The sequence below is a fragment of the Micromys minutus genome (genome assembly GCF_963924665.1).
Source record: "Micromys minutus genome assembly, chromosome: 25".
NCBI lineage: Eukaryota > Metazoa > Chordata > Mammalia > Rodentia > Muridae > Micromys > Micromys minutus.
The window spans coordinates 10,670,613-10,694,210 of NC_137960.1; the positions used below are offsets into that span (position 1 = coordinate 10,670,613).

The window sequence follows — 23,598 nt, forward strand, 5'->3', positions numbered from 1 at the left end:
TGCAGCTGTCCTCTGCCCTTACCATCTCCAAAACTGACACCAGGGAGAATCAGAGAACTGGGGCTCAGCCTAAAGTCTGCCTGGTCCACGGAGCATCTCATTATAGACACAGATGGGACCAGGGGTGGGAAGCTGGGAAGTCTCTCAAAGCTACCCATTCCCAGGTATTACTGCATCCCATCCTCCTCTGGGCCAGCTCCTCCCAATGGGATCCCACAGCATCTTAGACTGGGGTAGATTCTGCACCGCACAAAAGAAAACACTTTTGAAGTACACCATCCAGTTACATTTAATAAAGTTCCAGTGCTGACGAATCATCTTTTGAATCCCAAAACATTTCCAAGTCCCCAGAAGAAAACTCTCATATTCATCATCAACAGGGAACACACATACTTGCCTACTCTACCGTCCTCCTGCCTGGGTATTGACCCCCCCCCCCCCCCCCCGTCTCTACATATTTTAATACTTATCCACTGTTTCCAACCCTAACCAGAGCTAGGGGCTAGAACCAGGTCTTCCTTCACAATGTTAGGACTGTAGTTGGGTTTGACAACTTCGGCAAGCTCCCGGGCATACATCTCAAGTCGGCCTGTCATCTGCAAACAGAACACAGAGGCTTGGAAAGATTAAAAAAAAAAAAAAAAAAAAAAAAAAAAAAAAAAAAATCTATTCTTTACTCGCCACCACCTCTGGCCACTAGGGGGCAGCCACGGGACAGAAATGCATCCACCATGCTGATTGGCAGGGCTATTTGAAACAGTAATGAAGACAAAGAATGGCCATGTTGTGACCTCAGCACGGATTCCAGTGACGTTCAAGAGTGCATGATGGTTCGCACAGTCTATCCCAGTTGAACTTCACCTCTCAGCCCAGGAGGTGTGGTCAGGCTTAGGGCAGGATGGAGAAGAGGGGCGTACACCAGCCAGGAGCAGAGGTTTAGAACTACAACTCTGCCTGCTCCGTGCGACGGGGTTCCTCCAGTGACTTACAGCAAAGCCATTGATTACAGAGTGGGACATACGTTTTCCCTGTTTGTGACGGCTGGAAGTTGAGAGTAACAGACACTGCAATCAGAAGCCCTTCCAGGGGTCCTGGCCTTCGTTACCACTGTCTCATCTCAGTGCGCCAGGCACCGGCACACCTAGGCTGCTGACCCCACAGGCAGCTTTTTGGGACTGTTCCTAAGTCCTGGGGACAGAAGATGCTTGCACCAAAGGAACTGAGTAAAGGTGGAGTCAGAGCCTGGCAGAGCTCCACTTTCCCCACGTGACCCGATTCCCACCATTGTTTCAATGCCTAGACTGTGGAGCCCGGTCGCAGGCTGAACTAGACAGGCACATTTATCTTGTGACAAGTGCAAATGCCTGGAAAGAAAAAGACAGATTACAGAAGCCAACCCGCTGTGTTCTCTGGACAAATGAACTTAGATTAATTCGGGCAAAGACGCCTAGACTCTAAATCAAATGACGGAAGAATTTATCGAGACCGTATGTTTGCTCATGGTGCCGCCCGGGGCTTCCTCCCCACAGCCAGCAGAGTCTTAGCCCTCTGCTCTGGAAAGAGCTACAGACTTGGGGGAGCTGGTGCCTTTCCCCAACTACCTGTTGGACCAAACTTGGCCTCTGAAGTTCCCGCAGCTGCAGACTGGATGGAGACCGAAGCGGGGTTTGGGGGCAATGGAGGGGGACATGGAAAGTGGGGTTTGGGGGCAATGGAGGGGGACATGGAAAGCGGGGTTTGGGGGCAGTGGAGGGGGACATGGGTACTCACCTTGAAAGTCCAGAAATCATTCATCTGCTGGCAGAGATTGAGGTTGAGCTCAGTGACCAGCAGCCCATCCCGATTACGTGAGAGGCCAGGGGTCCGGCTGCCGTCCGGGGCTGCCACATAGCTCGAGCCATAGAAGTAGCCGAGGTCATGGTGAGCTTTACGGAGCAAAGGGAAGTAGCCATCAGGTTGTAAACAGGGTGGGCTCTGAAGCAGGGCATATGGCAGGATACCCGGGAGAAAGCATTCATAACACCCCCCCCCCCCCCGTGTCTGCCAACTTCTCTCAGGCCTAAAGGTCCAAGGGAGGGAGACAGAGTTTTACCTTCACGTCAGTCACTCTCCCCTGTCCCTGAGAACATGTCTAGATGTCACCCTTTTAGGTGGGCTAGCCCTTTACTTTCAACAGAAGCTGCCCAAACCCAAGGAGAGTCTCTGTCTCTAGGGATGGTCCGTGTGTCCCACTTCCTGCGGTGGGTCTTCCCCGTGAACTGAATGGTCCGTCGTCCTTTTCCTGGAGCTGACAGACTTAATGCTCTTCTGCATGCCTGAACCCTTGACAGGCCACAGAGTGCTCAAGGCCACCACAGCTGAGCGAGGTGGCCTCTCTACAACGGACCCAGAACCTACTTTGCTACATTTGTCTGTCATCAGGACACATATGGGATTGGGAGCTCTGAGGTGTGAGGTGGCATCTAGGACTTCAGATAGTGGGATCTGTTTGCCCTCCTGGATCTTTCTGAGGGGGACTCATGCATCCTGGAACACTCCCGTGAGCAAAGCAGCTCTCCCCTCTCATGTTCTTAGCTAGAGAGGTGGGACCTCAGGGTGCAGGGCTTCTAGCAGAGGGGTGTGTGTTATTTGCTGCTTTCAGATCACAAGCACCCAAATACCCCAGGACCTATGACAATCTGTACTGACTCTGGGAACGTCATCGGGACAGCTAGATAGGTGGGGAAGGAAGAAGTAAAATGGGGACCCATGTGTGAGTCCTCCTGCCCCTTCTTGAGAGCTCACAAAAGGGGTTCCCCATATCTTCATGGTCCCAGTTTCACATAGTCCTGGGGAAGCAGAGAGGCCAGTCCATCCCCATCTGATGCCAATTTAGGGAACAAGGTGGCCATCCATGAAGAACCCACACCCCAGCCACAGACTCCCACAGTACATGCAAGGAAGCAGAAGAGAGTCAGTGCTCTCTTCCTTAGTGCCCAAGGAGAAGGGACAGGCTGTGGAGCAGACCCTGGCCAGAGGAAGTAGGTGGAACGGGGGACAATGAGGCCCACCAACCGGAACATACCTTTCTTTCCATCTCCAGAGGTAAACTCGTTGGGGTAGTGTTCCTGTGAATTAAGTGCAAGACTGAGATGAACCTCTAGGTGGCAGCACCAGGATAGTCATTCCAGATCACTCAGCCAGACCAAGCACAGCAAGAAGCCCAAGCAGAAAACAGTTGAAGAGAGGCTGAGGTCTGCACTCAGTGGCGATCAGCAAGGGTTTGTTCAACAGGCCGGTGATGAGCCTTGAGAAGCCACCAACGAATGTGACAGGCAAGGCACAAGACCTAGATTTTGTATTTGGGTTTAAAATCCTGGAGCAGGGAGACATTAGGTACCCACAATTCTCGTAGCTGGGCAGTGGTATGTGAGGTCAGCCTGCCTGTGGAAATAACACCCCACCTTGAAGAAGAGAGCCGAGGAGAGAGAAAGGGAGGAGAATAGAGGGGAGGGGAGGGAAGGGGAGAGCCAAGATGAGAGGAGAGGAGGAGAGAGAAAAGGAAAGAGAGGCCAAAAATAAAATAAAATAAAAGCAACAAACAAGAAGAAAACTACCAGATCAAGCCATTTTCTGTCTTGGGACCCTAAAGTTTGTGGCATGTACGTAGAAGGAGCAAGAAGACAGGTGATGTGTCCCCTCAGAGGCCAGCAGCCAGTGGCCCCTTCCCTTAAGAAATACCTCAGACACGTACCTGACCCACACGGTTGAGGGCACAGGTGAAGCAGTGATTAGCAATGGCTGCGTTTCTGGCTTCGATCGGCCACAGGGACTCACTGTGAGAAGGCAAGAACGAAGCAGGCTGTAGACTTCCCAGCCACTCTGAGGATGCTCGGCTCTAAGATGCAGCCAGGCTGCAAGCATAACTGGGCATGGTGCCAGTCTAGCACCTGGAAAGCTGAGGCAAGAGGTTTCTGAGTTCGAAACCAGCCCAGGTTATACCCGGAGGACCAGTCCCTCCTGAGCTAGCTAAGACAGAAAACAAAAGATTGACAAGCTGACCAGCTTGTCCACACCTTACTTTATCAGGAGCAGCTTCCTAGGGAAAGCCAGCTAGGGAAAGAATCCATGTGGCCATAGACCACGGAGGGTCAGACCGCCCTGTACCAAAACTCCATCTCACGTTTCTCCTTCAAAACACCAGCCAAAAGAGATGATGCGTCTTGGCTGCTCATGGAGAAGTTTCACACGGTGGTAGTTTATAACTGTCATGGGATTGAAGGCTGGCAAGTGTCAGAGAGGAGCTAGGATTTAGGGGGCTAGTGCATGGCTTGTGGGGGATGGGCTTGGAGATCGTAACAAGAGCTAACACGGAGGTTTACATAACACTGCACTTTAAAAAATGAAACCTCATATACTAGCTTAACATATATTAAAGAAAATTTCTCAGAATCCCCACCAGCCAATGAACTCAGTGTTTTTATTTTTCCATCCTCTATGACTCTCCTTGCCCATAGCGCCACCCCCACCCCGCCCTCAAGTCACAGAGTTTGACCACACATAGCAGGGGCCTATTTCGCATCTTCCCGCTGCTCATAGATGTTTATCACCACACTACATTACCTCCGGATGACTCATTTTACTGTCCTAACCCATAGAAGAAATAGGTTGAGATTTATTTAAGCTTGACACTTCCGTGGCTGACAGCTTCTGCATCATGAATACCATCACAAACATCTCACACACAGCCCTGCCCTCTATGACGTCACTTCCTTAGGCTCCAATTCTAGAAGCATCATCCCATGAAGCACTCTGTTCTCCCAGAGACCACCATAGCTTTTCATGCTTACCACACCACAGTTGGAAGGTTGGGCAATTCTTGGCCAAGGAAGGAAAAGACAATCATTTTCAATAAGGCTACTGAGGACATAAGATGTTGTGGGCGTATTACATTGGATTGCTTCTGTTTGCTTAGATCCTTGGCATACAAAACATGACGTAGCTCTCTGTGTTTTTCTAGAAGCCAGTTCACACCCATATGCCCAGGAAAGTAAACTTCAGGTTCCTCTAGGGAAGTCTGAGGGGAAGATGAAGTTCCTTAAGTGTATTCTAAATTTTTTAAATTATATTTTACCTATCTAATCTATCTATCAATCAATCTATCCATCCACCCACCCACCCACCCAATCTATCTATCTATCTATCTATCTATCTATCTATCTATCTATCTATCTATCTATCTATCTCTGTGTATGCCTTTGGGGATGAAAGAACAACTTACAGACCCTGTGGGTCCTGAGGATGAACTCAGGCTGTCAGGCTTGGCTTCCAGAACCTTTATGCTCTAAGCCATCTTTTCATTTCCTCTCTAAGTCTTACCCACAGCGGTGGAAGAGAATACTCCATGAGGTAGTCTCAAAGTTCCACTGAGACCTAGTGGATGGCTGACTAAGGATTACCTTACCTTTCAAGGGGCAGTTGCTTGCATTCAAAGCACCATGAGGCCTTTCTGAGTGGAAACCCTGAGGGGAAATCATAGTCTGATCTTTTTCCTTCTACCCCATAGCACCTCTTCTAGACCCAGACCACACCTCCTACAAACGCACTTCACGAGTCACTGGAGAATTACACTCTAGGTCTCTCAGGAGCCCGCTGTGAAAATTCTGACAGCAGAGGTCTGTTACTCAAGACAGGAGCCTTGTGCTTCAAATCGAAAGTGAATGAAAAGTTGCCTCTGACATTTACAAGAAACTGAATAAAAATCCATTGAGAGTGTAGAGCTTTTCCCATGACCCCAACCCTATTGGGACAGAACTTAGACATCATAGCCACGGAACAGAAGCCAGCATTTTCTGCTTTACCCATCCTCGTGCATTGGAGGATGTCAGTTCCAGGCTGAGATGTTGGCATGTAAATTCCTAGAGCTTTTAAAATTTGTAATAATTTGGAATCATGTAGGAGACCCACTTCTGAGAATGTACATGAGGGTATTCCTAGAGAGACTTGAGGAGTGTCTCACCTTTATCCTCAAATGTGGGCAGCACCGTGCCCCTGAGCTGGAGTACTAGACTGAATTAAAAGGAGGGGGAAGGAGAGAGTTAATTGAGCAACAGCGTTAATCTCACCCCGCCTTCTCCTCCAGACACAGCTCTCACATTCTTACTGTTAATGATTTATCTGCCTTGATGGGCTGATTCCCCAAACCCTGTGCCTTCTAAATAAGCCCTGCTTCCTTGGAGTTACTTCTTGTCTGACTTGTGGTCACCAGTTACAAGAATAGTTAACTGTTCAGAACATCGATATTGAAAGTGCTGGTCTTCGCTTGGAGAAACCTGGCTATATGGTCCATAGGCAATTGGAGAGAACACTGACGTTTAGAGGTGTGGACCAGCGATGCCAACGAATGCTGTAAGGGGAGTTAATGGGTTACTTTGGTCAGAGTTTAAAAGACCTGGATGCTGGTATCAATTTAGGTGCTTTAAGACTCCGTTGAAGAAGTTTCCCCCAGTGAGAATAAAGACTCTCCCAGGAAGTAAGGTAGACACCATTCATTTTAGAACCTGGCAGAGAATGTGGCTGCATATACGTTATGCCAATATATGTTAGCTGGAACCTTGAATGAAGCTGAATTCAGAAGCAAAGACTGATTTGTCTGGACAAAGGAGATTCCAAGACAGCACAGCTCTGGCAACGATTCTTAGTAACATTTGCAGTAAAAGAGAGAGGGGTGGAAGGAAGGAGATGGGTGTCTTGGGGGCAGAATCCAGCTTGTAAAAATCAAATTTGTTTGAAAGAAAAGGGGCTGAATTGAGAACACACTCGAAAGGGTTCTATGCTGGAAAACCACTACCTCAGGGAATGTTTCTCCGGATTCAGCCACCAGGCACACAGAGGCCACTGTGCGCTGAAGTAGAAAGAGGGGCAGAATACATCTCAAGCTAGCAATAGAATCTGGCCATGGTACTAGCTTTTCAGGTATGCAAACGCAAGAGTTACAGGGTCACGGTGCCTTCCTACATCAAGATTCCAGAAAGCCACTGAAGCCATGCAGTGTGTAGCAGGGTTGGATTCCTTGAAATGGGCTCTTTCAGGGCCAATGAATGAAGCTATGAAGCCTAAGTTGCGATGGAGACTCCGGGACAGTGGAAATGTAGGGACTGTGGAACATCAACTGAAGTAGTCTGCAGGCATGGAAATGCGCTAGACCAAGAGGGTGGATACTTGGTGTCCCTGTAGTAGAAACAAAGGCGTGGGGCTATTCAAGACTTTAGGAGCCCAAGTGATGCCATCAAGAGCCTCAGAAGCCAGACATGGAGCTTCGAGACTTGGTGTTTTTCCTGCTGGATCTCAGTTTTGCTTGGTCTGATCTTTCCTTGCTATGTACCCTTTTAAAGTAGGAACATTTCTTTTATGTCATTGTATGTTAGAATTGATATCCCCACACCCCAGCCCAAGAGGTTCACAGATTTCCTTGGGTCTCAAAGAGACCAGATTTCTGAATAATGTCAGAACTGTTAAGACAATGGAAGACCGTGCATTATGAGACCTGAGGACCGTGCATGAGGCCTGAGGACCAACAGTGAAATGTTAGGAGTTAAAAGTCACGTGTTCACGTGTCGGGTACAATGAGTGAGCTTATGGTGGTGGTTACTCCTCATTATTAGCTTGACAATGATTTAGAACTATCTCTGAGACCGTCTCTGGTTGAGTCTCTGAGAGCATCTCTATAGATGTTTAAAAGACAAAGAAAGACTCATCTTAAACCCCAAGCCAGTTCAGCATCCAACTGAGAGACAAAATAAAAACTGGGGACATGAGAAAAGCACCAACACCTATCTCTCCTTGCTTCCTGACTGCAGATTCGATATGACCAACCGGCCACTTCACACCTTCCTCCTTCCCTACCATGAAGGCTCATACCTTCAAACTGTGAGCCAAAATAAATTCCCCTTTTGAGTCTCATTAGCAATGTATCCACAGCAATGAGAAAACTGACAGACAGACTTGCAAATCTCCCAAGTGCTTAGTCAACGTGGAAGGGAGAAGTGATGTGACAATGTTGGATATCTCAGCTGACCCTCTGCCCTGCAAGTCCTGCCCAAGTGCTCACCTGCCTAGGCCCCCAGCAACATGTCAACAAAGCAGTTTTACCAGTATTAGAGATGAGGTTGATCTCAGACACTTCCTGTTACATAGTATAAAAGGGAAACTTTTCATTGGATAAAATGTTTCCTGCACTATCCTCTGTTCCTCTGGGTGGGGCTACTTCTGCTCCACTCCTTTGGAGGACTGCCCTTCTATGGCAGAATTAAGACTCAAGACTCTGAAGAACCCTGTCTAGAAGTCCCTGCTGGTCAGCCACTAGGAAGCCAGCGGGATTCTGACCATCATGCCAATGGGTATCATTTTTGTCCCCGTGTTCAGAATCCCAGCAAAGGTTGCTGCCAATGCTAGACTGGCTGTTGAGGGAGGTCAGATGTTATAATGGTCACGTTGAGCTTTTTTTTTTTTCATTAAAAAAATGGTACAACAACATTAAATCGCAGAGCTGTAATCTAGACGTCCTGGCGATGGCGCCTGCTTCCTTCAGTTTACCAAATCCATGCCAGAATCCCACAGATTGACTCTGGGCCCAAGGCAGTGGATGAGCCCCAGAAAGACCCCCATATCGTTCCCACCAAGAGACCTGAGTTCTCCAATGGTGGCTGAAGGGTTGAAGATGATTTCAGCTCCATTGACGCTGTACATGAGCCAGTTGAGGGGGTGGTGCCGCCCATAGCAAATGTTCACCGCAATCCTGCCAAACTGGGTCTGGAACACGGGGTGGCCCAGGTTTCCCTCCATGTAGTAAGTGGACTGAAAAATCACAAACAAAGGGTTCTGTGTTGGTGGCCCTGGAGTGGAAACACTTCTGCTTTCCTCAGACTCAGCAGGAGATACAAATATCACCTATAACCTAAAATTAACGTTTGGGTGTGACTCTATTAAACTCTAGAATTTTGGTGTGTTAGAGTGCACACAAAACCCAGACGTAATGACAAAGCAACTCCTGAGGGGAAAGCACAAGGGCCTAGGTATTTAACCCACAACCTGGTTTGTGCTGTGTCACATGATTTCCAGAATAACCTATGGTAAGGTTTCAATCACGACATGAGGAAAGGTTTCGGTTAGGTCAATGTTAGGAGGAGGTCCTTACCAACCATGCATCCTTATGCAGAATGCTAGAGGTGAAAAAGACCCAGACTCACCTAGAGCAACTCCTTTTTGGAAACTGAATGTCATTTGAATTGATCCGGGACTTGACCAACTGACTAAGACCAAATCAGAGAGTAGGACACATACTCTCCCCATAGCTTGAACATCCTGCTTCAGATTAAATCGCTGGCAGGACCAGCAAACGGGAACCTTATTTACCCATCCATTCTTCCCTGCTAGATCTTCAAGGCTACCACTTCTGGGTCTTGATGAGGATGCATAAGTTGAGAGGAGGGGTAGAGGGCAAGGTGGGTGGCAAACAGATCTTGGCTTTCTCTCATGAATTTCAAAATTGGCTGAGTTAGATAGCAACCAGGATATGTACCCATAGTGGACCCTGAGCAGATCCTGCTGTCCTCAGACCAGAGATGTCAGCAAGGAGCTAATGATTAACCCCGGGGCAAACAGGTAAGAAGCGTGTCTGTCCACCCCACCTCCAGCTGCTGCTACTTAGAAACAGTAGCTCTTCCGTCTCCCCGTAGCCCTGTGAATGGTGTCTCACCTTGTTGACCAGCCCGAGAGCAGCCTAAACCCCCCAAACACGATGAGGTGTGGGGAGCTGAGGATCAGGAACAGCACATTCTGAACCATCAGTCCTCATGAAAAGTCAAATTCAGATACGATATGATAGAGTTCATTTCCTCTCCTTCAACCGCCCTCCATTGGTATCCTGCCATTTGTGAACTGGCATTTACCAACAGAACAGCTCCTTTCCCAGAATTCCCATCTCCAGTGAGTCTAAGAAGTCCTGTGTAACCACCACTGCTCACAAACAAACACTATCAAAGACACCTACCTGAACATGAGCCCACTTAGCTACCGCGGAAGTCACAAAGACTGCCATCTACTAAAACTAGGATTGTATCATAGTTGCCTAGGAGCTGAGTCCCTTCATAAGCCCCTTCACAAGGGCTCACGGGAGCAATTTCACATTTGTGTCCGGTCTATTGGCATGTTAGCTTATGCACCAATTTTTGCAGGAAGCCAAGTTACCTCACACGTACAAAGCATCTCTCAACCCCATGCCATTAGAAGGTTTTGTGACTCAAATATGTCATCTGTCTGTGTGATACAAACCAATGCTGTCAGCCCCTCTGAAGGCTACGCCACCACTGCCTGTAGCATCACACTCATAGCGTACAGTAAAGAACTTCTCCTGGAGGAAAGCCCACCAAGCCTGGGTTGGGACTTACCTCATTGAAGTCACCCACTCTGGGGATGTGATTCTTTCTGGTCTTGCCCATGACCAGTCCCGAGTTGGAGATCACCACAGCTGTGTTCCACAGAATGCCCCCATGATCTCGGTCACGCTCCAGGATTGGAGATACCACCACCATGTTGTGCTTCTTTGCCAGCTGGGGAAGTGGAAACCATTAAGTTCCTCTCTCAGGTAAACTGTTACTCTTACTTTTTTAAATTGGAGAAGAATTTAATGATGTTCCTAAATATGTAGACTTAGTTTCCAGCTACTTCCAGTTAAAGCAGTTACTTCTTTTAAAGATTTATTTTATTTAAATGAGTATATAAATTATATATATATATGCACAGACACACCAGAAGAGGGCATCAGATCCCATTACAGATGGTTGTGAGCCACCATGTGGTAGCTGGAAATTAAACGCAGGACCTCTGGAAGAGCAGTCAGTGCTTTAACCACTGACCCGTCTCTCCAGCCCTGAGCAATTATTTTTTTAAAAGCACTTAATGCCAGTGTTGTCTTGATGACTACAGCTGTTTACATAAGAACAATCAGTAGCCAGATATGATGGTGTACATCTTTAATTCTAGCATTCATGAGGCTAGACTGATGTACACAGTGAGTTCTAGGCCGGCCAGGACTACCCATGGAGGGGTGGAGGAGAGAGAGGGAGGGGGAGAGGGAGAGGGAGGGAGGAAAGGAGGGATGGGGAGAGGGAGAGAAGGAAAGGGAGTAGGAGAGGGAAGGGGAGAGGGAGTGGGAGAGGGAGTGGAGAGGAAGGACAGGGAGGGAAGGGGAGAGGGAGAGGGAGGAGGAGAGGGAGACAGACAGAAAGAGACAGAGACAGACAGAGAAAGACAGAGATACATCAGTGCTAGGATAAGAATATAACATGATACAGGCACTCTCAGAAATTACATGTATGCTTCTTTATGTTAAACAGAGAGCTATACACAATACCACTCGGACACACACACCTCAAAGACCGAAGAAGCAGGCCCTCAGTGAGACAGGTCTATGGAATGATGAACCCATGGTTAGAGACATACTGCTTGTTATCACTGAGAACCAAGAAGTAGACGCAGCTTCTCTGTCCATCAGCAGATGAAGGACTGAACAAAATGTGGTGTATGAAGACAATTACCCACCAGGCCACGCCAGGAATTCCTATCATATGCCACAAGGCTAATGGACCCTGAGGGCGCTATACTAATGATGCCACTTCGTTAAAAGGAAACACATGGTTTTCACCTGTAAAGGAATCCTAGCGTGATGAAATACACAGAAGCAGAAAGTAGAATTTGCTTTTCAGAGGCAGGAAGGGAGAGGTAACAGGAAAATCTCTAATAGATACAGTGTTTCGGAAACCCAATGCAAGGTTTCAACAGTCTCTGGCACAGCTGTGAGGACATGTTTCATGGAGTTGAACTGTACAGGCAAAAGCATGGCTGATGGCAAGTTTGACATTCTTTACAGGATTTGAAAAAAAAAAAGAGTTGCAATCTTGAATTATCAAAACCAAGGGGAGGACACAAAGGCTGGAGGGGCCATGTTGGGGTGTGCCCTGTAGAACGAGAGCAGTTTGGGGGTACATAGGGTCAAGATAGATTGTACTCATGTATTAAATTGTCAAAGAATACATGAGAGATATTTTTAAAAAAAATAAGTAAAATCGAGTCATACCTGTACTTCTAGGACTTGGCAGGGTGGGGTGGGAAAATAGTGAGTTTGAGACTAGATTGGGAGACAGACATATTTAGAGAGTTCCAGGCTACTAAACCAGTAAGACCCTGTCTCAAAAAGATTCTTAATGAATTCTCATTATCCTTCTCAGCTATACTAAGATACTTTGCCATTTAGTCTGTTTTGTGCCCTTACAACAGAATAATAGAGATTGGGTAACTCATAGAGAACAGAGATTCTCCTTGGATGTTCTCATCCAAGGTCAAACATGCAGCAGCCAGAAACTACTGGGTCACTGTGCCAAACTGTCCTGGTGGAGGGCAAGAGAGTAAGAAGGGACTGGACTTGCTTTTATTAAAGGGGGGGAGGGAGGGAAAGTACCACTCTGGAGATACTGGTACAAATCCATGCACAAGAGCTAAATCTTCGTGACCCACCTACCTTTATAATACACTTCCTCCCAATACACATACTGCAAATTAATTTTCTAACCATTCGGCCTTGGAGAACACAATAAAACCATGGCAGGCACTAAATTCTTTTCTGTCTCCAATATGAATAGCAGAACCTGTGGACAGATGTGTAACTTCAGATGGTCACATATCCTCAGTACTACCTAAGCCATCATTACCTTAATGAGGGCTCCTGGTCCCTCTTGATGTTGACAAGTGTTCTTTGGCACCAGCTCTAATTACACTCTCCCTCAGCTCTAATCTAGGCTTACCGAGGGAAACAGTCTTCATCCAGTCCCTCCCTTTGACCACAGCAATGAATCAATCAAAACTCGATGAGTTCCCCCTCACTCCCCCCCCCCCACCATAGCTTGACAAAACAGATGCTTAGAGTCACAATTTTGTGCTGATAAGAGTCGTGGGGCTAGAGAGACAGCTCAGCGGTGAAGAGTACTGACTGCTCTTCCAGAGGTCCTGAGTTCAATTCCCAGCAACCACATGGTGGCTCATAACCATCTGTAATGAGATCTGATGCCCTCTTCTGGTGTGTCTGAAGACAGCTACAGTGTGTTTATTTATAATAAATAAATAAATCTTTTTAAAAAAAGAATCACTATGATTACGACTCTTTCCCAGAAACCCTTAAGCATAATACAAATTCTGAATGAAAACAGAAAGCTGTTAGAGCTGAGAATACACATTACCATTCATAATTTCTTGACTAGTATGGGTTTTTCTGATAACAGCTTTACTAAAATATAACTCACAAGGAATAGAACCACTCTTTTTTGCTTGCTTTTTGTTGTTTTATTTTTTTGCTTTTTTAAGTCAGGGTTTCTCTGTGTAGCCCTTGGCTGTCCTGGAACTTTGTATACCAGGCCGTCCTCGAACTCACAGAGATCTGCTTGCCTCTGCCTCCCAAGTGCTGGGATAAAAAGGCATAAACCACCACTGCCCACCCAGAATCATCCCTTTAAGGTGATGCATATGTTGCTGCTGTTCAGTATTTGTTTCCAGAGTTGTGCAATCGTTACAACCAGCTAATTTTGATACATTCTTATCACCTGCAAAGGAATCTCCTCACCCACTAGCAAATGCTTCTCTTCTTTTCTAACTCTCTTGTCCTGACTTTCCTTCCTTCCTTCCTTCCTTCCTTTTTTCCTTCCTTTCTCCCTTCCTTCCTTCTTTCCTTTCTTTCTTTCTTTCTTTTTTGTCCTGTCCCCAGAGATTTGAGTATTCTGGACAGTTTATATCATTGGGATCAGATCTCATATATAACAAGGTTTTAGTTAGGAAAAATAAAACCCATTCCCTACACCGTGAGACAGACTGTGTGTTGAAACTTTCGCTCAATTACGGCAAGTGGGAAGGGCAAAGGTCTAGAGAAGATAAATGGCCCTCATCCCAGAGTGGTAGCTTTGCCATTGGCCAGATTTTGTATAAAGTCACTTCAAACCATCCCTCCACAGGCTCTAGCTTGTCACCAGTAAAGCCAGGAAGGGCCCTTGTAGCTGTGAAACTACAAACGTAACTACAAAAGTAAACCTGATAATAAGGAAAGTGTCTGAGCCCTATCAAAATCTTATCTGGTAAATATTTTCCACACTGAAGAGGCACATCAGACAGCCGTGGCTGTGCTTTGCAACCTGCGTGGGTTTGCCAGCCACCGCCCCGGGAGCACAGTTAATGTCACCTTCTGGCAGAACCTGGTGGTGAGCCCATCCTCTGCCGACTCAGCAAATTCCGTCCAAGGAAGTTTCTCCCGTGTACAAAAAGCAAAGGGCATATCTGTTGAGAGAGAGGGGGGTGAGTGGGTTAGGAGTGAATCATGTGACTCCTAGTGGGTATCCTCAGCCCAGAGCAAGTCACCACCAGGATCTTTTTTTCTCTGGGGACAGGGAGGTTTTTTTTTTTTTTTTTTTTTTTTTTTTTCAGAAATAGGTTGTTCAATAATCCTATAAAAGTTGGGAAGCTACTGGGCTGGAGGGGCATGCCCAAAGATAAAGGAATCATTTTCAGGATCTCTAGATCCTGCCAGGGACTTAATTCAGTAGAATTATTATTATTATTATTATTATTATTATTATTATTATTATTATTATTATTATTATTAAGCTGTGTTTTGGTTGGTTTTAATCCATTATGTGTGCACGCATGTGTGCATGTATGTGGTACTGAATTCAAGCTATGGGTCTGTGGCCAAACTAACCATTCTAGCGTTGTTTATACCAGCAGAGTTCTATATTTTACTGTTAAGGCTTAAACCCAGAGCCTTATGCATGTTAGACACACGCTTGCTCTACCATTGAGTCATGACCCTAAACCAGCTTGTATTGCTTTCTTCCCAACACTGGATACATATATAGGAACAGTAAAGAATGTGTGTCATCTCCATATATACGGTGCTCTCGACAGCACTTTTCTATACTGGCTGTGGTGCTTTGATAGGAATGGTCCCCATAGATGGTGTCTGAATGCTTGGCCCACAGGGATTGGCACCAATAGAAAGTATGTTCTTTTTAAAATAGATATGGCCTTGTTGGAGGAAGTCTGTCACTGTGGGGACAGGCTATGAAGTCTCCGAGGCTTAAGCCCAGGTTCACAGTTCACTTCTGCCGCCTGTGGATCAAGATGTAGAACTCTCCGCTACCTCTCCAGCATCACATCTGCCTGCGTGCTTCCCGCCATGATGGTAACGGACTAAACCTCCGAACTGTAAGCCAGCCCCAATGAAAGGTTTTTCCTTTATACGAGTTGCTGCGGTTGTGGTGTCTCTTCACGGCAACAGGAATCCTAAGACAATGGGTCAGAGCGGATCCTGGGACTCTCAGCTATGTATAACGTTCTTATACTACCCTGTGCAAATGTAAAATACTGTAGTAGAAACAGTATCTCCATATCTACCACTGTGCTAAGAAAACGGATACCTCACCATGATGAAACATGTCTTCCTTGTCCCAGAAGCAGCTCACTGGCTGGGCATCTCTCTAGCATACTCAAGGCTTAGCTAGATTCTGTCTTAGTGCTGTAGAGATAAACATGGCCTGCTGCATATTTCCTGGGAATTCTGGATTCTTCCTCTTCTCTTCGATACTCACACTCCCTGCCCATCACCTGGATTGTTTTCTCCGGGGCCCACTGGTGTATTGTTACTGTTATTTGTTTTATCTTGAGGTATGCATATGTTGCCGGACCCACTCGGCAGTCTCTAGCTCCCTGTCTTACATGAACCCATCTCCTTCTGTGATGGATTGACTAGCTGAACAGATGTTAACAGATGTTTTTGCTAGGGCTCTTCTGGTTCCAAACAGATCTACTTTCAAGAAGCACATCATGATGTGACCTGGCTGTGTTTACCTAGCATCAGCATGGGGCCTATTTAGAGATCAGGACAACAGCCACCATGACTCTCACACCTTGCAAAACCATTGTGATTCCCCACCCTCCCCTCAACCCTCCCCCATCTGTCCTGGTCTGAGTAAGCCTGGTCCTAAGGGTTAGCGTGACACCAATGTCCCTGTTATCCACCACCCAGAGCAGGCAGATGTTGCCAACAAAGTGCAGGAAGTCTTGGTTCCAGGCTCAAGGCTCCCTAAAGTCTTTTCGGTCCAGACGAGAAAACTATTTTAAGGAACCCAGCCAGAAGAGATGCTAATAACAAAAACAACCCCTAATGACCATTAATTCTCAGCTTCCAGATTATAAGAAGTGACATAAGTGTCCCCAGAGGACAGCATTTCCCATGCTGATTTCATTTCAAGTTGTTAAGGGTTCCAAATTTCTGTTTCCCTTTGAAAGGCTTCTTTTCCTGTGCACATAAATATCCCAACACAAATAAATTTGCCAAAAGAAGATGTAGCATGGAGATCAGAGGAAGCCAGGGACTGCAAAATCCCAGTAACTCTTTTCAACTAGAGGGGGAAGGGGTTCCACACTCTCAGACCTAGCACTGAGTCAGCCTCATGATGAAGCCACTACTCTGTTCTTAGGAACTGCTGGCCTAGAGAAAGGCACGGTGACTGTACACCTGGAATCCCAGGACTCAGGGTAAGTTTGAGTTTGAGGCCAGCCTGGGTTACCCAGAGAAACTGTGTCAAAAAAAAAAAAAAAAAAAAAAAAAAAAAAAAGTAAAGGGAAAGAGATAGCTTGCGGTCTCAGACTGTGTACTAGACGACTTGCTGTTGCTGTGACAAAAAATATCATAACCAAAAGCAGTGTGCGGGGGAGTTTATCTCAGCTTACAGTTCCAGAGGGAGGGTCTAAAAGAGCAGGGAGGCGTGGCAGCAGGGCGGGGAGGTGTGGCAGCAGGGCGGGGAGGCGTGGCAGCAGGCAGGAAGAGCAGGAAGCTTGGAAATCACATCTCTGATCTCAACTACACATAGAAAGCATGGGGGGAGGGCAAGGAAAGAAGAAAAGAAGAGAAGGAGGAAGAAAGGAGGAGGAAGAGGAGGAGGGAGGAAGTGGGGCTAGGCTGTGATAGTTCAATGCTGCCTTTCTGTGACCCACTTTCTCCATTAAGGTTGGATCTTTTCGTTGCTATTCCAAAGCTGTTCCCTTGCCTCCCCAAATAGCACCAACAACTGAGGACCCAGTGCTCAAATCTCTGAGCCTATGGAGGAAATTCCTCATTTGAATCAGCACAGACGGCCATGCTATCTAGCCAAACAGTGTGCCAAAACTGCCTTGGGTGGGAGTGGGGTCTGCAGGGTCTCACGAAGGAGAGAGCGCTTGCGCTGTAGGTTCTGATGGCTGATCAGGAGTCCCAGAAAACTAATCAGAATCGGTTGACTCATCTACCTGATGTCTCCGTGATTTCTGTACATCAATTACAGCAGCCATTATAGATAAGGGAGGTGGGGGGGCAAATTAAAAAGAAAAAAAAAAAAGCAATGGCCTCACGGAGCTTATAGTCTAATGGAAGCTGCAGACAAGCAAGAATAAGGAAGAATTCCATAATGGTCACCATGATCTTTGTCCTCTTTCTGGTCTTGACAGGAGGGTAGTTCTTTTTCTAGAGAATCTGACCAGTCTGACAGAAATAATGAGATAAGGAACACTGGAATCACCTAGGTCAGAGCATCCTAAACAACACTCAGAAAATGAGCCTCTCCAAGGCACTTGCTGGTGAGTATCAATTCTTTAATCCCCAATCTTTAAAACAGAGGCTGATGTATGAAAGAGAGGGTGGTTTAGGGTTAGTAAGGAGCATGCAAGGGGACAAATTGTTACTTAATGTTAGTATCCTTGGAGCTGAGAGAAGAGAGTGCAAACACAAGACAAGACCAAGGTATGATGGAGCAAGGACTTCCAGAGTAAAGGAACTCCTATAAATTCAGAATATGACAACAGAAAGGAAGGAATGAGGGCTGGAGAGATGGCTCATGGGTAAAGTGATGGTTCATGGGTAAAGTGAAGCTCATGGGTAAAGTGGTGGTTCATGGGTAAAGTGATGTTCATGGGTAAAGTGATGGCTCATGAGTAAAGTGATGCTCATGGGTAAAGTGGTAGTTCATGGGTAAAGTGGTGGTTCATGGGTAAAGTGGTGGTTCATGGGTAAAGTGGTAGTTCATGGGTAAAGTGATGTTCATGGGTAAAGTGGTGGTTCATGGGTAAAGTGATGTTCATGGGTAAAGTGATGGTTCATGGGTAAAGTGAAGCTCATGGGTAAAGTGGTGGTTCATGGGTAAAGTGATGTTCATGGGTAAAGTGATGGCTCATGAGTAAAGTGATGCTCATGGGTAAAGTGGTAGTTCATGGGTAAAGTGGTGGTTCATGGGTAAAGTGGTGGTTCATGGGTAAAGTGGTAGTTCATGGGTAAAGTGATGTTCATGGGTAAAGTGGTGGTTCATGGGTAAAGTGATGTTCATGGGTAAAGTGATGGTTCATGGGTAAAGTGATGGCTCATGGGTAAAGTGGTGGTTCATGGGTAAAGTGATGGCTCATGGGCAAAGTGATGCTCATGGGTAAAGTGGTAGTTCATGGGTAAAGTGATGGCTCATGGGTAAAGTGATATTCACGGGTAAAGTGATGGCTCATGGGTAAAGTGATGCTCATGGGTAAAGTGGTGGTTCATGGGTAAAGTGGTGGTTCATGGGTAAAGTGATACTCATGGGTAAAGTGGTGGGTCATGGGTAAAGTGGTGGTTCATGGGTAAAGTGCATATCATGCAAGCATGAGAACCTGAGTTTGGATTCCTAGGATCCACATAATAAACAAACAGGGTGTGCTAGAGAGTTAGGGATGGAGACAAGCAGATCCCTAAAGCTTATTGGCCAGAGAAATCCAGCAAACTTAAACTTCAGGGTTCAGTTATTGTCTTTGTCAACTGACACAAGCCAGAGTTATCTGGCAAGAGGAACCTTAACTGAGTGAATGCCTCCAGCAGATTGCCTGTGGGCAAGTCTGGAGGCATCACCTTGATTAATGATTGATATGGGAGGACCCAGCCCACAGGAGAGTATACAGAGCCTGGGAAGGTGGTTATGAACTGTATAGGAAAGGCTGAGCAAGCCAGTAAGGATTCCTTCATGGTCTCTGCTCCCATTCCTGTCTCTAGGTTCCTGCCCTGATTTCCTCCAGGACTCTAACTTATAAGATGTAATAAATCCTTTCTTCCCAAAGTTGCTCCTGGTCATGATGCTTATTATAGGGATGGGAAAAATTAGTATAGCAGTTGGTACTAAGAATGGGCTGCTGGGGAATAATTCAGTAGGAGGGGAGGGAGCACCTCAGCAGGTGGGCCAAGGCATTTCTCCTGAGGAATCACTGCCAAGGGACCAGTTACAGGCCCAGTACAAAAGGAAGTTTATTGGGGGAAGGGAGCCAGGGAGGGGAGTGGGGACCTTGGGGATAGAGGCAGAAAAAGAAAGGGAGGAGAGAAGGACAGGAAGAGAAGAGAGAGACAGAAAGAGGCTGGTGGCTGGGAACATATGGGGAGGGGAGAGAGAGCGAGAATGAGTTAGTGAGTGAGAGAGAGAGAAAAAGAAAGAGAGAACAAGAGAGGAAGAGCAAGAGAGAGGGATGGAGGGAGAGAGGAGAGAAGGGAGGAAGAAAGAGAGGAGAGAAGGATGAAGGGAGAGAGGAAAGAAGGAGGGAGGGGGAAGGAAAAAAGGAGGGAGGGAGGGAGAGAGAGAGAGCAAGCAATCCTTCTTATCTAACACCTGGGAGGTGGGTAGGCAAGTTGTTGCTAGGTAACTGTTGTGCAGAGCCTAGAGGAATTACCCACAGATGCCTTTTTTTTTTTTTTTTTAAGGAATATGGAAGGATTTGGATTTTTGGACAAAAAAAAAAAAAAAAAAAAGATTGAGAACTTTCAATGAGCTACCTTAGCAGGAGCTTGGAAGACAAAGCTGAGAGCAATATGGACGTAGGCTCAGCTCAGGAGGTTTTTGGAGGAGAGCATGGTCAACAACCGGATGTTTTAGCTGTGAACCTGCCTGAGGCTAAATTTAAGAGTAACGGGACTTGGTTCTTGGGCAGGGAAGACTTCAAGACAGCCTAGTACTGACTCATCATGGGGTTCTTAGTAAGCCCTCGAACGCAGGTCTACATTAAGGGAGAGAAAGTGGGGCAAGAAGAAACATAAGGTGTACAGTGTGAAGAGTAAAAACAAAACAGAAAAGTAGAAGGAAAAGAGAAAGTTCTGAAAAATTAAAAAAAAAAAAAAAAAAAAACAAAAGAGAAAATTCTGGAACTAGGCTAGAAACAGACCCTAATGGAGTATCAGGAAATGAGGATACGGATGGGGTGGAGAAATGTTAACTGGAGGAAATTGTAATTTTGGCAATTGTCATTCTGGGTCTAGGCCTAACAGATCAGGTTAACCCTCAAAATGGCATCACCCATACTAAAGTTGGGTACCACATAGCAACTTTGTTGCTTTGCACCTTGTTTTGGAAAGAGATGGCCGCCAGTTTCCCTCAGAGACCAGTTTCAGTATCATTCCCTCTGCTTCTAGCCTCTCCAAATAAAGTATGCAGAAGGAGCCTGGTGCTGCTCAGCCTTTGTTCTGAGGGGGGGTATGGGGGTGCGGGGGGGGTCGGGGGGCCCTTCTGCCTTTGTTTCTGCTTTATACAGACCTGTCCACAAAACCAAAACACTTCTGCTCCATCTCAACTCTTTCTTTCATGGGAAGAAGCGTAGCCCCATTCTAGAATAAAGGCCACGCCTTTAATTCCAGCACTGGGGAGGCAGAGGCAAGTGGACCTTTGTGAGTCTGAGGCCCGGCCTGTTCTACAAAGTTTCAGGACATCTAGGGCTACAAAGAGAGACCCCGTTCCAACAAGCAAAATAAAACTCCAAATGTGATTTTTCGAAAAGAATAAGAGGATACAGGAAAGCATAGGGAGACCCAAGTGGCTGTACTGAAAGACTCCTGCAAGCATCTAGTGTAAGGTACACACAATGGAACACCCTCACAAAACTGTAGTGATACTAGCAAAACCCAAAGACCTACATCCTTCCAGAGTATAAGCAAACAAATCAAAGGTAATAACTGGGTTGTCAAAAAGCACTCAACAGGGGGCTGGAGAGATGGCTCAGCAGTAAAGAGCACTGGATGCTCTTCCAGAGGTCCTGAGTTCAAATCCCAGCAACCACATGGGAACAAATGGCAGAGGCTGAATGGGAATAGGCTGGGGAAGGTGTGCAGGTGAGGAGGGTGTTGTTAATTAGATTTCTTGGCCCATGCGGGGACAAACCACACCAAATGAACACGGTTCCACGTGGAGAGGTTTAATAGAATGGGGACGGGGCAGGGTCAAGGGAAGAGAAGAGAAAAAGAGAGGGAGGAGAAGGAGGGGTAGTGATGTCATTTGCTCCCAGGTGGAGGTGGGCTTTTGAACTGATGTCTTCTGTGAATGCTTTGGCTGTTTCCATGGCAATGGATGTGTCAGGTTCCTGCCACCTGTGGGTGGAGCCATCGCTGGGGGAAGGGGCTATCCTAATGCCAACAGAGGGCAGTTATGTTTGTTATGATGAGGATGCAGAGAACTAAAAATTGAAAGATCACCGACAAAGGAGTTTGCCCGGCAGCCTAAGTTCAACCTGCAGGTCCCACATGAGGAAGGAAGGGACAGAGCAGATTCCTACAGGATGTCCTCTGACCTCCATAGGATGTATGTGCATATACATCACAAATAAATGTCTGAAAAGCTGAAGATTAAGGAGCAGCTACAGAGGAAGGAAAAAAAAAAAAAAGGAAATTCAGAAAGAACCCACCGAGTATTCAAAGCATTGTCCCTTGGAAAACACTTACTTTGTGTGTGTGTGTGTGTGTGTGTGTGTGTGTGTGTGTGTGTGTGTTTGAAACAGGGTTTCTTTGTGTAGCCCTGGCTATCCTGCAACTTGCTCTGTAGACCAGGCTGGCCTCGAACTCACAGAGATCTGCCTGCCTGTCTCCCAAGTGCTGGGATTAAAGGCGAGTGCCCCCACCACTACCAGGCAGAGAACTCTTATTCTTATTTTTGGTAATAGACCTCGGTCTCATTTTGTCTTCCTGACAGTTAAAACACAATATGATGAAAAGGTCTAAGGTACCAACAGTATATACAACAGAAAACATCAACAATGTATACAAAAAAAATAACAAATAATCTGACATAAAGGTTGATAAACATCAACAATGTATACAAAAAAAATATAACAAATAATCTGACATAAAGGTACCAACAACATGTACAATAGAAAACCCAGTTTTCTCCAAGGAGGGCAGCCAGAGAAGGGCGTAGGTGACGCTCAGTAGGGAAGGGAGTACTCAGCATGAGTAAGGCCCAGTGCTAAGAGAGACAAGGCTTACGCCTGGCTACTGCTATTCTCTCCTGGGTCCACACAGTAGAGGCAGGGAGAGGTGAACAGGGGAACACGGGTTCCTTGGTTTCTGGTGTTGTCAGATACACTGTCAAGGTCAGTCATCTGGCAGGTGTTTGTAATCTCAGTACTTGAGAGGCAGAGGCAGGGGAACTTGTTACAAGTTCCAGGCTGGTCAAAGGTACTCAGACAGCTATGGCCTTTTAAACATTTTGATGCCCGTTGGTGGCTGCAGTGACCGAGGTAGCAGCAGTGCGCGCCTTTAATCTCAGCACTGGGGAGGCTGAGGCTGGCAGATCTCTGTGAGTTCAAGGCCAGCCTGGGAGTTCCAGGACAACCAGGGCTACACAGAGAATCCCTGTCTCGAAAACAAAGGAAACAACAACAAAAGAGTGATAGAAGAAAGAAAATGAAAACCAAAAACCAAAAGAAAAAAAACAAAAAAAACCAGGCAGCAGATACTCTTGCAAGAGAATGCACAGCGGGTTTAAACTCAAAAGAATTAGGACGGAGACTCACTCCACGCTTCCTGGAAGCAGATGATATTGACTCCACACATGGCCGCCACCTCAGCGATGGCCTCTATGCGTTTGTGGAGGGCGGAGACCTGGCAATTTGAAAAAGCAAGCATTAGAAACATGTTCACTACTAGTGTCCTAGAGGCGACTTAAAAGAATCCACCCCAGTGCAGATGGAACAGCAAAACTCCCACCTGACCACTTGTTAAAAAAAGTGGGGGGGGGGGGTTTATTGTTTTTTTTTTTTTTTTAATAGTCACCAGGTTTCCCGCAAAACGCTTAAGAATGATTAAGTGTAGGGGCTGGAGAGGTGGCTCAGTGGTTAAGAGCACTGGCTGCTCTTCCAGAGGTCCTGAGTTCAACTCCCAGCAACCACATGGTGGCTCACAACCATCTGTAAAGGTATCAGATGCCCTCTTCTGGTGTGTCTGAAAACAGCTATAGTGTACTTACATACATTAAATAAATAATTCTTAAAAAAAAAGAATTATCAAGTGTGCTGAGGTTACCTCAGTAGACGATGTCTTCAAAGTTCCAGGAAAACTGTTTTGTTTTCTGTTTTTAATATAGCGGTGAAAAGCTCTATAAGTAAACCACCTGCATCTGTGACACGGCCTTTTAGAGAACTGTAAAATGTTACCATGTCGATTACTTATATGATAAAGGGAGGTCGACCGTGTTCTCATAACCTGAATGTATAACTCGT

General features: G+C 46.3%; 1 protein-coding gene across 1 annotated transcript in view; it reads right to left on the bottom strand.

Moving 5' to 3' along the window:
* Positions 1-485: 485 nt before the first annotated feature.
* The window catches only part of UPB1 (beta-ureidopropionase 1), a gene marked incomplete at its 3' end in the record, with an annotated part of 29,478 nt that continues 6,365 nt past the window's right edge, over positions 486-23,598 (bottom strand). Inside the window, exons 3-10 of the mRNA XM_080938222.1 lie at positions 22,894-22,981; positions 14,261-14,355; positions 10,428-10,589; positions 8,666-8,835; positions 3,734-3,815; positions 3,065-3,107; positions 1,771-1,925; positions 486-596 (exon numbers count right to left, since the gene is read on the bottom strand). Coding sequence (XP_080794348.1) covers positions 486-596; positions 1,771-1,925; positions 3,065-3,107; positions 3,734-3,815; positions 8,666-8,835; positions 10,428-10,589; positions 14,261-14,355; positions 22,894-22,981 — 906 coding nt within the window. The remainder of the gene's footprint in view (positions 597-1,770; positions 1,926-3,064; positions 3,108-3,733; positions 3,816-8,665; positions 8,836-10,427; positions 10,590-14,260; positions 14,356-22,893; positions 22,982-23,598) is intronic.